Raw genomic sequence first — 14,860 nt, 5'->3', positions numbered from 1 at the left:
AATAGAGGAAGATAATGTTAAATGTAGATATGTTAAATATAACATATAAATGTTTATATATGTTAAAGATTAACTGCAAGGGGAAAAGAACAGTAGGAAAAGCAAACAAAGAAATAAATGTAGAAAAAATAATAATAGGTTTAAAAAATTAAAATTAAAAAAAGAGAAAAGGAAAAAAAAAAAAAGAGGAAAACTCCACAGAACTGCAAAAGCCCAATGCAGAGGCACAGGTTTATGACAACAATAAAAGATGACTGAGGGGGGAAAAAAGCTCAAAAGCTTAACTGGGTTTCTTAGTGCCAATAAAATCAACAACTACAACAGAGGGGGAGAAAAGAAAAAACAATCCAAAAGAATCTACAGTACAAGTCAACACATAGAATAATAAATGTTTTTCTTGAGTCACTGCTGTCAGAGTCCCCTCCCTAGGATGCCCTCCAACACTGAGCTGATCTCTGGACCTGCCGTGGGGGCTGCTCAGATTCTAATCTGGTCCTACTCCTGTGTGTTCTTGCCTCCAACGTCCACAGCTATCAGAGCTAGTGCATCTTCTTTTGTGGGCACTCTCAATGGCCTTTTATATATTCCACAGACACAGAGTCTGCCTAGTTGATTGTGTGGCTTTAATCTGCAGCTTGTACAGCTGGTGGGAAGGTTTTGGGTCTTCTTCCTTAGCCACACTGCCCCTGGGTTTCAACTGTGGTTTTATTTCCACCTCTGCATGTGGGTCGTCCACTGGGGTTTGCTCCTGAGGCTTCCCTGGAGGGCTTGGGTGTGCCCCTGTGAGGGCCAGGTGTGGAGGTGGTGTATCTGCTTGGGGCGCAGGGGTTCTGGCAGCACCAGGTGCTCAGGGGGGTTGGCGGCGAGGGTAGTAGGAAATATAGTGCTCTAGAAGGGTACGGCAACCAGTCTTGGCCAGTAGGCTCCAGTATCTTGCCTAGAGAACCCCTCTCTGACAGAGAAGCCTGGCAGGCCACAGTCTACAGGATCACAAAGAGTCGGACACGACCGAAGCGACCCTGTGCGCACAAATGCGACTGGTTCTTTTGCCTGTGGCAGCTCTGCCCCAGTGAGAGTTGAGCGTGAAGGTGGTGCAGCTGCTTGGCTTGCGGGGACCCTGTCGGCGCCAAGTGTGCAGGAACATGGACTGCCTCTGCCGCAGGAATTATGGCCCTATCAGAGTCTTTTGTTGAGCTTCTTGTAGCTGTTGATCAGAAGGCCTCTTTGGCCAGTCCCTCTCCATAGCTCTGCCCGTTAGAGGGCTTAGAGGGCTCCCTTGCCTTGGGTCCTTCTCTACTATTTTCTAAATAAGAGAAAGTAACTATCAACTTCATATCTATACTCAGTTAAATGATCATTACAGAAGGAGAGCAGCTTTCCCCAGCAGTTATGAGCCTGGGATGCTGGCACGGCTGCTGGTAATGGTCCTTATCATCATTTCTTCTCTTGTTATTTCCCTCAAAACTCTCAATATAAATCTCACTCCCTGCTATAAGTAAAGGTCAAATAAAGATATTTTCAGACACACACACACAAATAAAGTTGAATGTTTGGGAAAGACTCCAAGGCATATCTCTAAAAACACTTATTAAAAAACTAGGTGTGAGACAACTATAACAGGAAAAACTGCCTGATAATATACCAACTGCTTTGAAAGGATCTTTAAACTATTGACCTCCTTAGAGAATAAAATGAAAAGAAAAGAAAAAGAAAGTAACTGGAAGAGCCTTACAAGTACAGATAAAGCTATGACATTAGTAGTGGTTTTATGTAAGAAAAATAATTTTTAACTCCAATTAGCTGACAAAGAATGGACCTAAATCTACATCAAAAGATAGGGAAATAAATGTACATCTACAGGTTTTAGGTTAAAATAATAAAATATTTAAGGTATCTTTTTTTCAACTGATCAACTACCCATTGGTCCCAATCAAGTCTAATGAAGGGTTTCTCCAACTTCACCAAATAGTTGTAAAATTAAGCAATGAGATGTCTGAAAGTGCTTCATAAACTATAATGTGAAATATAAATGTGAGCTATCTCTAATTAAAGTGTAATAAATAAATTTAGTCCTTTTGATGATATTCACAAAATACAGACCAGGAGAAAAAGTAGATATTTGAGAAACTCTCTATTTTACTGAGCACTTCCTTGGAACGTTACTGCTAGAGCTAACATTCACTCACAATATGGAAAAGAGAATACTGAAAAGAACAGACATGCCTCACAGTATGAGGTCTGTGTGCATAAAAAAGGAGAGCGCAAGGGAAGAATACCTTCAAGTCAGGACAAAAATGATAAACCTCAGTTGTCACCGAATAAACCTAACTTCTGTTCATTTCAACCACCAAACGTATACATCTGGGGTCGTCCATTTGCAGATTTCTAAACTTAAGCTATATTCCCACCTTGGCTTCCAGTCGTCGTGGGTCTCGGCCACATGAGAGCACACAGTGAAGCAAGGCCATCCTCTCACAGTCCAGCCGGGTGTTCCACAGGAACTCCAATAAATATGACTGGTTGAGGAGCGCCCTGTAGAGCTTTCCAGAACACGAATCCAGGACCAGAGACCCTGACAGTGACTGTAAAGGACTATGAGGTAGCATACCAATCACTTCACTGTTCTCTGGCCAAAAAAAAAAAAAGGAGATCAGCAAATAAAAGAACCCCACTCCCCCAAATATAAACATTAACATTTAAATGAACCCAAACAGACCATGTTCATGAGGGAAAAACTACAGGCATACCTGTCAGAAACAGACTGTGGCAGATCAGGTCTGGATGTTGAATGTTAAGGAGATGAAAGAAATGACCAGGTAAGTAAACGGCCACGTAATAGTCTATGGAAGAGAGATTTAAGTCAGCTCCAAGTGGCAAGTGCTGTACAATATAGATTAGAGTCAACAACTTTACAGTATCCCTATTTTTCTTTGAATCTCTAAAAACACAGAAATTTTGACCAATGTAATAAAAAGCTGTCTGATGTCAGTATGTTTCATCTTACTAGCAAGATATCATTCATTTCTACCTATAGCTCTCTTTAGATATTTAGCTATGGTTATCTTAATTTATATCTGTAGTTTTGTTTATGAATTGTTGCTTTATATGAATCTGAATGAACTCTGAGAACAAATCAGAATTTAAAAATATCCAGCAACATGAATTATTCCTTAATATGACAGGCTGGAAATAGTTTATCATGGGAATTTCCTTCATAATTTCTGACATGTTAGGGAAGTTCTAAAATTTAGTTTCTTATGTTTGCCCACTGCTCATTGTCACCATTATCATCAGCAGCAGCATTTTCTCTAAAGAACCTTTAAACTGATATTCATCAAAACAATCTCTGTAAGCATTCTGACATTTCATGATGTATTAATTTATTTCCTTGCATAACAAGCTGCCTAGAATTCACACCTTCACAGTCCCTTCATGAGATATTTTTGTACAAAGAACAGAATTTTTGTATACGGATTTGAGGCAAGGTATACAAAACAGATCTTTGGAGAGGGGGCAGGATAGAAGTAGTCCTTGCCAATAATTTTTTCTAGGATCTTAGAAAAACAGAAAAATTCATATAGTAGGAGTGAATTTCATGCAGATGAAGCATTTAGATTATTAATATAAGTGAACCAGCTAGACTCCTTTTTTCTCCCTAAGAAGTAAAGAAATACATGCTAATTATTTTCATAAAAGGCATTCTGTGGAAGGGAAAGGAAAGAGGATGTAAAACTCTAAATAGTTGACTTATAGCTGTCCTTTCAAGTCAATGTAGATTAAATGATGCTAAAATACTTAGCATAAGTGGTTGCATTATAGCAGCACTTAAGTAGAAAAACACAAATCATGATACGGTAGGGCACAATGGAAAGACATCATGACCTAAATTAACTCCTCATCCTACCACTTACTTGACCAGTTAATTACGGTAGTACTATGTCCCTGGGCAAGGGGGCATTTGGAAATACATGAGGGTGTTCTAAGTTGTCACAATTATTGAGGCAGAGGGGAGATTTATACTGTCATTTGATGAATGAATGGGCTCCAAGAATGTCAAATCTCTCAGTGTGCACACAAAAGTTACTGTCTCACCAAAAGTGTCAGTAGTACCTATGGCAGGCTAAACATCCCAAAGATGTTCATGTGGTAATCCCCAGAGCCTATGACTATGTCACCTCAAGTGATAAAGGAGACCTTGAAGATGTGATTAAGGATCTTGAGATAGGAGGATCCTGCATTATCCAGTTGGACCCAATGTAATCACAAATGGTTTTATAAGGAAAAGAGGAAGATTTGACTACAGAAGAGAAGACCATACAATGATGAAAGAGACTGGAGTGATGTGATCACAAGCCAAGAGATGCTAGCCTCTAGATGCTGGAGGAGGTGAAGAATCAACTCTTTCCTGAAATCTCCAGAGGAACCACTTCTACCCCTACCATGATGCCCTAAGACTTGCTCATTTTAGAATTTTGACCTCCAGAACCACAAGACAATGTGTTGCTTATTTAAGGGCTAAATTTGTGGTGATTTCTTACTGCAGCAATAAACTAATATAAGATCTTCATGGGATCTTCCCAACCCAGGGGTTGAACCCAGGTCTCCCACATTGCAGGTGGATTCTTTACCAGCTGAGCCACAAGGGAAGCAGCGCCCCTGATGAGAGACACAAAAAGAAGTTTGAGAACACAACACAGACTTTCCGAGCTTCAGTTTCATTATCTGTAAACTAGGGATTCTTTACCAACTGAGCTATCAACGTTCAGAAACTAAGATCATGGCATCCAGTCCCATCACTTCATGGCTAATAGATGAAGAAAAAGTGGAAACAGTGGCAGATTTTATTTTGGGGGGCTCCAAAATCACTGCAGGTGGTGACTGCAGCCATGAAATTAAAAGACACTTGCTCCTTGGAAGAAAAGTCATGACCAACCTAGACAGCATATTAAAAAGCAGAGACATTACTTTGCCAACAAAGATCCGTCTGGTGAAGGCTATGGTTTTTCCAGTGGTCATGTATGGATGTGAGAGTTGGATTATAAAGAAAGCTGAGCACCAAAGAATTGATACTTTTGAACTGTGGTGTTGGAGAAGACTCTTGAGAGAGTCCCTTGGACCGCAAGGAGATCCAACCAGTCTATCCTAAAGGAGATCAGTCCTGAATATTCACTGGAAGGACTGATGTTGAAGCTGAAATTCCAGTACTTTAAGTGGCTACCTGATGCAAACAACTGACTCATTTGAAAAGACCCTGATGCTGGGAAAGATTGAAGGCAGGAGGAGAAGAGGACAATAGAGGATGAGATGGTTGGATGGCATCACTGACTCAATGGACATGAGTTTGAGTAAGCTCCAGAAGTTGGTGATGGACAGGGAGGCCTGGTGTGCCGCAGTCCACGGGGTTTCAAAGAGTTGGACACGACTGAGCGACTAAACTGAAAATAAGGATAACATCACCAAGAAGAATTGCTGTAAAGATGAAGAAAACTTAAGCAAAACACTTAGAATATAGTGTTAAAAAAAAAAAAGACAGTTTTTTAATGTATAAATATATCTGTCTTATATAGAGGTGGTTTGTGGTTCATGAAAAATTCCCTTAAAACTCTATTCTTTAATATTTAAATCAATAGAAGCCCCTTCTAATAGGGTGACATTTCAGGGAAATTATATGCAATAAATTGCAAAAAGACCTCACTCAAAAAGCAATACTGTTGTCATAAAAGTCACCTCTAGAATAGTTTTAATCCTGGGTACAAACTTGTGCCTATGTAACAAAATCTGTTTCAAGAAGGAAAGACAACTTATGTAAGATAGCCTATTTTTAACAAAGCTCTACTATTTTTTCACTCTCTACATTCTAAAGATCATAGATTAAATCATGGCTGCCCTTATCAAGAGTCACTCCTAGGGGTTAAAAAAAAAGGAAGCATACATTTGACCTTGCAAAATGGAAAGATTTTTTAGTGGAAAGTTTCCCACATCATTCTAGAGATGGGATACTGATATAGCTTTGCTGATAAGAATCAAGTCTCAGACCCAGGAAATCTTACATTTATCTCTCTTACCACAGGATACAGTAGAATCAGGCCTCTCAGAAATAATTTCCCACAGGTTCAGAGCTCATATTAAAAACTGCCACATACTGACCCACTTAGCATAGGATATCTCCCCTCATCAACAGTATCATTCAAAATAAAAATCTTTTTTTTTGCAACAGTGTGGCTGGACCTAGAGAGTATTATGCTTAGTGAAATAAGTCAGATAGAGAAGTAAGAAATATTCTGTATCACGTATATGAAGAATCTAAAAAAATAAAACAATTATCTACAACAAAACAAAAGCAGACTTACAGATATAGAGAACAGATTAATCGTTACCAGTGAGGAGAGAGAATAAGGGCAAAATAAGGGTAGGAGATTAACAGGTACAAAGTATGTACAAAATAAATAAGTTACAAAGATGTATTTTATAGGCAAGGAAACATAGCCATTATTTTGTAATAACTTTAAGTGGAGTATAATCTATAAAAATAATGAATCACTGTTGTGCACCTGAAATTAATATAATATTGTAACTTAATTACACTTCAATTTAAAAGACCAAAAAAAATTATAAACTTTCTTATCATTTTGGTTCTTTCTTTGCCCAGTTCCTTTACAAGACTTTGTGATGATAGTAGGCAAACTGGGAAACAGGGATAAAGAAAATATTAAAGAACCCATCTGCTCTAAATCTGAAGTTTTTCTTTTAAAAATACTGTGCCAGGCAAGCAATAGTTCTGTTTAGTCTTGTACTAACTAACCGGTTTGTGCCCACTCATCCCAACTGTCATGGAAAAGCAGCTTTCCACTGGGAGCCACAATAAATCCCTTCTTTACTGACTTCATTATAGACTCACTTAATATGTTTTTTTTTTTTCACTTAATGTATTTCAGTCTAATACTCAAGTTCCCTTTACCATATTTACTCAGTGAAAGACAACTCACTCAAGCTGATCTATCTATAAATGATTTATGGGACTCAGAAGCTTTTAGCAATTAGTAACAGGGAACAGATGATTTCTCAAGGGTTTTTGTCTCTAAAATCAAGGGACAACATGATGTATTATTTCTCATAGGCTTTTAAGAAACATCTCATTCACTGTCGTCATTTTTATACTAACAAATGATCTTTTAGGATTGCTACTAAAAACATAGGAACGCTGACATCCTAGGTTCTAAGAAGGGAGATACATTCCTTCCGCACCATCCCTTCTTTCAAAAAGCTCATTTTGGTGGGGGCCGGGGGGCGGTGCATCCAGAGAAAACCTTCCCCTATCTGGCTTCAAAAAGGTCAGTCAAAAAAAAAAAAAAAAAGGTCAGTCATAGTCATCACAACCTGAGTCCCAAACAGGCATGAGAAAATGGGGTGCAAAGAAAAACAAGGCCTAACATGTACCAGAAGGAAAGGTCAGAGCAGAGAGACACATATGCTGCTCACTCACCAAGGTTGAGAAAAGTAATGCCCTTTGTCACACATGAGTCAACACTCCCAAGACTAGTAGTGAAGGTCTTGCTGTGCCCTGTGGAGAGAACACCAAGCCAGAGAAAGGATGTTAAGAAACAAAGAGCTGCAATTCCACCCAAGGCAGTGACTCCACATCATACTCTCCACACTGAGTAACTGTGAAACTGACAAAGCAAGTGTCTTCAGGGTCCTAGAGCTCACGGTTCCCCCATCACTCTCCAGAAGCCAGCACTGAAGACGGATCACCTGAGTCTGGGCTTACACATAATCTTAGAGCTTAAAAGGTGGGTTGTGCTGGGATAGAAGGATCCGAAGAACTTTACTTAAGAATCCAAGAGATGGAGAGGACCAGGTGGCTGTTTGGCCCTCATGCCTCAAGGCTCACTGCCACACTCTTGCCGTCATTAAGGCCCTTGAAGACTTCTCTGAATCACTGAGGAAGCCCACTGTGAGTCAGTTATCTGGTATACTCAGGGTAGGACTGGGCTTCACGTTCCATTCTCCTAACGCTTAATCATGGTTATTAGCTCTTAGTACAACTTTCAGAAAAGTTCTATTTACTGGCTTTAATTATTAACCATTTGAAAAAGGCATGAAAATGTTCCACAAATATCAAACTTGTATTATTAAAGCATGCATATAGGTCTTCTGAATTTTCTTGTTTTCTTCATTATTAAGTTATTAAACATTTTTTTACTTTGATCTCTAACTTCTGAATGTAACATTAGGCATGGCTGCAGAATAAAATCTGGTGTGACCTGGCATAATTTTTTTGAAAATCCTAATTTTAAATAATTTTAAGTCTACCCACAGTATTATTACATAACTACTAATTTTAAGCAACTAAACAAGCAGAATAAATACACTTTAGCATGGTTCAGGCTAAAACTATTAAAAGTCAATTTTAAAACTATTAAAGGGCACTCTGCTATCAACTACAGAACTAGAAAAGATTAAACACTTCACTCCTGTCCTCCAGGCTGACTATTGACATATCAGTTTCTTGGGCCACAGATGTATGAAATGAAATAAATGTATCTTAGGTCTAAGAGCTGTTAAAGTCTAAGATGGTAGAAACTTTTTAAACTAAAACCTTATGTACCCTTGTAAGCTAAATCTATAGGTACCTTTCAATTAGTAATAATATAAAAATAAAAAACACACTGTCAGCAAATACATCCCTTTGCATTGGTCTATAGGCCTGGTAAAAAGATATAGGTCAAGAAAAAATATATATTACACAATATTATTTTTAAAATAATATAAAAATAATTAGCTAACAACACTCATCATTCATAAATTTTTTTAGGAAATATGTATTATATAAGTATACAGATATATGATGTACTGATCAAATTTGTTATAAGGTAATAAAACTTTAAAATCTATATATTTTGCTATTTGGAAAAAATGATTATGCTAAAAAAAAGAATAAATGAAAAGTACCTTTATGAAAGTAGAACACTGAATATGTGATTTGTTCACAAGAGTCAAAGTTCGGGCAGTAACATACACACAAACTTCCTAGAAGGAAGAAAGTATTTAGTAAAGCTTAAAAGAATCACAGACAAATAAAGTTTCCTAAGCTACTTAACCTTACTGCCATTCCTTTAGATGTTCTGCCTCAATTTACCTCATAGATTATTCCCAAATTCTAGAAATTAACTATTCACAAGTTACTAAGAAATTCCAGTATTCTTGCCTGGAGAATCCCACGGATGGAGGAGCCTGGTAGGCTACAGTCCATGGGGTTGCAAAGAGTTGGACATGACTGAGCGACTTCACTTTCACTTTCAAGAAATTTCAATTCAACAATTACTCAGCACACACTATATGCAATGTATAGTGGTAGGCTATTGAAGGCTAGGAAACTGGAGAGAGACTTCCATATACGAAATCATGGGAGTCTGGAGAAGTTTACAAAGCTTCATGAGATTCTCCTTACATACACGTCCTCCCCCGCGCTGTGCTCTTTTTCAGTCTGTTCTCCAGTCATGACTAATAGCTATGGACCCCAACTGATCAAAAAGATGTCTCCTTTTTACAGACAGTTTCCAGTCTTATTATTTATTTACAATGGAAGGCAAACTGAGGCAATGAGAGCAAGTGGTGTGTGAGCCTGTTCCCACCTATATTTGGGTCACTGAGGTCTGTGGCCCAAGGTCAAAGGAGAGCTCCTGGGATAGACTGGTTTTTCAGATGAGTGCTGACCGCTCACTTAGCCCACCACTTCAGAACAACCTCAGCCTGCCCACCCGCGTCAATGTGTAAAACTGTCCATCACGTCAGCAGCTGCTGCCACCTGTACATGTGGGTAAATTCATCAATGACTTACAAATGAGGGCATTATGCTTAGACTGATACTTCTATTCTAATGTCAGCATTTATGTGATCACCTGAAATAGGAGATTTCTAGGGTGGAAAGGAACTTGACTAACCTGGTTCTAGTCCCAGAGTGAATATTCACTAGCTATGTGAACTCTATCATTATTCTACTTCAGTGAATCATTTCCTGTACCATATTCCACTAGAGTTCCTTTGTTAAAAATCATGGTAGGGAAAAAAGGTCCATTTTCCCTAAGAAGGCTATTTCAGGACGTATTTAAGCATTCTGTTATAATATTTATCAGTTTTGACTCTTTTAATGATTTTTAAGATTGTAATATATTGTTAGAAATTCATTTTATTGCAATATTTTCAACATGAAATGACAAAAAAGAATAACTCTATCAGATTAAAAAAGGTAACAATTCTGTTAGATTTTAAATTACCGTTATGCTTAAAGACCACACAATAATAACTTTCTTTAAAACTACAGCAGACTCACTAAAAATAAAATAATGCTACACTAAAGCATAAACAAAAATAGTAATTAAAAGAGTTACCAAAGTTCCATGTACCACTTTGAATACTTTCATATAGTAAACATTCTATATGTTTACTATAGAATGTAAACCTACTGGTTTATCCTGTTCTTTTATGTTCTATGATCACTAGAACAAAGACATTTTTAACAGACAGCGTTAAAACTTCAGCCTCTCTCTGATAATAAAGAAATAAGAATTAAAATAAGGTACCACATTTTTCTTTTAAAATTAACAAAGTTTTAAAAATTATAATCAATTCTGCCAATGGAAGAACAATCTCAAATAATAGTAATGAAAGGTGAATGAGTACAACGTCTCTGAAAAAACAGTTTTGCAGAGAATTAAATATATTCACACCTGTTGACCCAGCAACTGTTCTTTTAGGAATCTGTCCTAAGGAATGAGCATGAAATGTAAACAATATCAGGAAGATTATAATCTCCATTCTAGAAAAAAATCTCTACACACCATTCTTTAGAGAACGGAGGTTATTGTTTTCCTTGTTTTGAAGAAAGTTAACATGAGGTGTAGAATAAACTTACGTAAAAACATACATTGAGAGCCATATTCAGACATCATAGCAAGTATCTCCAAACAGGTTGCAGCTTAGTCCCCCTTCTCAATCCCAAAGGGGGAAAAAAGACACAGCAAGGGGAAACGGACTGTGCACAGGCTCTGCAAACCTGTCCCGCTCCTAGAATTTTCTCTGATCGTGTAAATGTTCTACTGGTTCTAAGTCTGGTAGCCATGAGCCACATGTGACTACTGAGCATTTAAAAGATGGCTACTGTGACTGACAAACTCCTTTTAAATTTTATTTAATTTTAACAACTTAAATAGCCGCAGGTGGCTAGTGGCTACCACACGGGACAGCACAGCCCTAGAGCACCAGTTCTCGCCTCTGAAAGCGCATTAAAGCTTCCTGAGCTCACAGATACCCGGACAGACTAAATCAGAAACTCTGGGGCTGACACTCGGGCATCAGTATTTGTTACATTTGCCTGAATCATATTAACTGAAATCTCTAAGCCTCAGTTTCCTCATCTGTAAATAAGGAAAGCATAGCACCTCCTTCATGTGGTTCTAATATGAGTGTTAAATGAGACAATAATGCATAAAGCTCTGGCAAAAAAAGTTATATGTAGTCATAAAGGTTAGCTGCTATTATTATTATTCCAGAATAATTTCGCTGCTATTTATGAGTTTGGGGAAGTCAGAGTTTGGGGGGGAAAAAAAGCATGCTCTTAATGGTGTATCCAGCGATGTTTAATGAATATTCATCAATGATGAAGATAATATCTCAAAGTTGGCTAGCCTGAGGGAAACCATTTGGACAATGAAAGCTATTATGGACAAAGTTTTCCAAGGGAAATTATCTCATTGTAAAAAGCTCTATAAAATGCAAAACAGAGGCCTAATTCTGGGAACTTGTGAAGGGCAACTCTTACAATTAAATGTGCAGGACGGAGAAGTTACACTTTTCGCCCCTTACCACCTCCCAGTAGGTGGTGCACAAAAAAGAATTACAGCCACCATGGACCCAGAACAAACAGAGCATTCTAAGTACCACTTCAGGGTTGACTCTCAAGATAGGGGGTGCAGTCTTTCCTTCAATGCTTTAGAAAGTCCCTGATTCAGGCTTCTCTGGTAGCTAAGCTGGTAAAGAATCTGCCTGCAGAGCAGGAGATCCTGGTTTGATTCCTGGGTTGGGAAGACCCCTGTAGAAGGGATAGGCTACCCACTCCAGTATTCTTGGGCTTCCCTGGCAGCTTGGCTGGTAAAGAATCCATCCACAATGTAGGAGACCTGGGTTTGATCCCTGTCAGGAAACAGCAGAATGGGAAAGACTAGAGATCTCTTCAAGAAAATTAGAGATATCAAGGGAACAAAATTCAGGCAAAGATGGGCTCAAAGATAAAGGACAGAAGTGGTATGGACCTAACAGAAGCAGAAGATATTAAGAAGAGGTGGATGGATAGAATACACAGAAGAACTGTACAAAAAAGATCTTCACAACCCAGATAATAATGATGGTGTGATCACTCACACTCACCTAGAGCCAGATATCCTGGAATGTGAAGTCAATTGGGCCTTAGGAAGCATCACTATGAACAAAGCTAGTGGAGGTGATGGAATTCCAGTTGAGATATTTCAAATTCTAAAAGATGATGCTGTGAAAGTGCTGCACTCAATATGTCAGCAAATTTGGAAAACTCAGCAGTGGCCACAGGACTGGAAAAAGGTCAGTTTTCATTCCAATCCCAAAGAAAGGCAATGCTAAAGAATGCTCAAACTACTGCACAATTGCACTCATCTCACACGCGAGTAAAGTAATGCTCAAAATTCTCCAAGTCAGGCTTCCACAATACATGAACCGTGAACTTCCAGATGTTCAAGCTGGTTTTAGAAAAGGCAGAGGAACCAGAGATCAAATTGCCAAAATCCGCTGGATCATCAAGAAAGCCAGAGAGTTTCAGAAAAACATCTATTTCTGCTTTATTGACTGCCAAAGCCATTGACTGTGTGGATCAGAATAAACTGTGGAAAATTCTGAGAGATGGGCATACCAGACCACCTGACCTGCCTCCTGAGAAACCTGTATGCAGGTCAGGAAGCAACAGTTAGAACCAGATATGGAACAACAGACCGGTTCCAAATAGGAAAAGGAGTACATCAAAGCTATATATTGTCACCCTGCTTATTTAACTTATATGCAGAGTACATCATGAGAAATACTGAGCTGGAAGAAGCACAAGCTGGAATCAAGATTGCTGGAAGAAATATCAATAACCCCAGATATGCAGATGACACCACCTTATGGCAGAAAGTGAAGAAGAACTAAAGAGCCTCTTAATGAAAGTGAAAGAGGAGAGTGAAAAAGTTGGCTTAAAGCTCAACATTCAGAAAACTAAGATCATGACATCTGGTCCCATCACTTCATGGGAAATAGATGGGGAAACAGTGGAAACAGTGGCTGGCTTTATTTTTTGGGGATCCAAAATCACTGCAGATGGTGACTGCAGCCAAGAAATTAAAAGACGTTTAATCCTTGGAAGGAAAGTTATGACAAACCTAGACAGCATATGAAAAAGCAGAGACATTACTTTGTCAACAAAGGTCCGTCTAGTCAAGGCTATGGTTTTTGCAGTAGTCATGTATGGATGTGAGAGTTGGACTATAAAGAAAGCTGAGCGCTGAAGAATTGATGCTCTTGAACTGTGGTGTTGGAGAAGACTCTTGAGAGTCCCTTGGACTGGAAGGAGATCCAACCAGTCCATCCTAAAGGAGATCAGTCCTGGGTGTTCATTGGAAGGACTGATGTTGAAGCTGAAACTCCAATCCTTTGGCCACCTGATGCTAAGAGCTGACTCATTTGAAAAGACCCTGATGCTGGGAAAGACTGAGGGCAGGAGGAGAAGGGGACGACAGAGGATGAGATGGTTGGATGGCATCACCAACTCAATGGACATGGGTTTGGGTAGACTCCGGCAGTTGGTGATGGATAGGGAGGCCTGGCGTGCTGCAGTTCATGGGGTTGCAAAGAGTCTGACATGACTGAGCGACTGAACTGACTGACCCACTCCAGTATTCTGGCCTGGAGAACTCCATGGACAGTATAGTCCATGGGTTTGCAAAGAGTCAGACACAACTAAGCAACTCAGATAGGGTGTGCAGTCTTTCCTTCAATGCTGTAGAAAGTCCCTGATTCACCATCCTAGTGTTAAAAATGTATCAGAAAAAACTATAGGAACTCATAATCCTAATAAATCAGTGGTCTGACATTAACAGAGTACTTTTGCCCAGCACTAACTCTTATGATCACCCTCATCTTCGAGATTTTAACCTTTAAATCTCTGAAAGGTAGCAGATTTCATTTCTTAGGGCAGGAAAATTCAGGTAAGAAGTGGTGGTGAAAGGTCAAAGTAGCTCTCAATGACCAATATGGAACAACTGAACAACAAATCTTATTACAGCATCAGCATGAATGTAATAGTTGAAATAAGTAGCGTTTGTAAAAGGTCCTGAGTCTATTGGCATTTCTTTCATGAACCATGTTTTCTGTTCTCCACACCAGTGGAAAACTAAGCTCCTTATTATAGAGGGAGCCATACAGGAATTAGACAATTTGCACCTTTCTCCATTTGCTGAAGTAGGTATTTGTTTTAATCACAAAGTTTCAAAAGCTGTTTTTGAAAAGTAATTTGGGAAATACATGAACTGATAACTTATGAGTTGAAAATAAAAAGGGTGTTTCGTTTGGTTTATTTCATCTTAAATCTGAAAGCATCCCATTTGAAACAGCCTTATTTTTTCGATTTCAAAGCTGACTTTGAAAAGCAAGGCTCCTAGACGTCACTGAGAAAGGAAAAACAGGCTCTTTCACATCTTTTGCCAAATTAACCTAACATTTCTAAGATATGTCATAGATAGCCTATTTATAAACTACTAATATATGTGAGAAATTCCTGTGGGAATAAAATTAAAAG

At 38.6% G+C, this 14,860-nt stretch overlaps 1 protein-coding gene across 4 annotated transcripts in view; it reads right to left on the bottom strand.

Annotated features, from left to right (window-relative positions):
• Positions 1–14,860, bottom strand: part of LOC122438271 (gamma-secretase activating protein) — a 91,327-nt gene that overhangs the window by 41,380 nt on the left and 35,087 nt on the right. For all 4 annotated transcript variants that reach the window (XM_043462950.1, XM_043462952.1, XM_043462951.1 and 1 more), the window contains 4 exons: positions 8,953–9,030; positions 7,484–7,561; positions 2,748–2,840; positions 2,409–2,626 (listed from right to left, as the gene is read on the bottom strand). In XM_043462950.1, the coding sequence (XP_043318885.1) occupies positions 2,409–2,626; positions 2,748–2,840; positions 7,484–7,561; positions 8,953–9,030 (467 nt within the window). The remainder of the gene's footprint in view (positions 1–2,408; positions 2,627–2,747; positions 2,841–7,483; positions 7,562–8,952; positions 9,031–14,860) is intronic.

The sequence above is a fragment of the Cervus canadensis genome, chromosome 3 (assembly GCF_019320065.1).
Source record: "Cervus canadensis isolate Bull #8, Minnesota chromosome 3, ASM1932006v1, whole genome shotgun sequence".
Classification (NCBI taxonomy): domain Eukaryota; kingdom Metazoa; phylum Chordata; class Mammalia; order Artiodactyla; family Cervidae; genus Cervus; species Cervus canadensis.
This window is presented reverse-complemented; position numbering and strand designations above follow the sequence as displayed.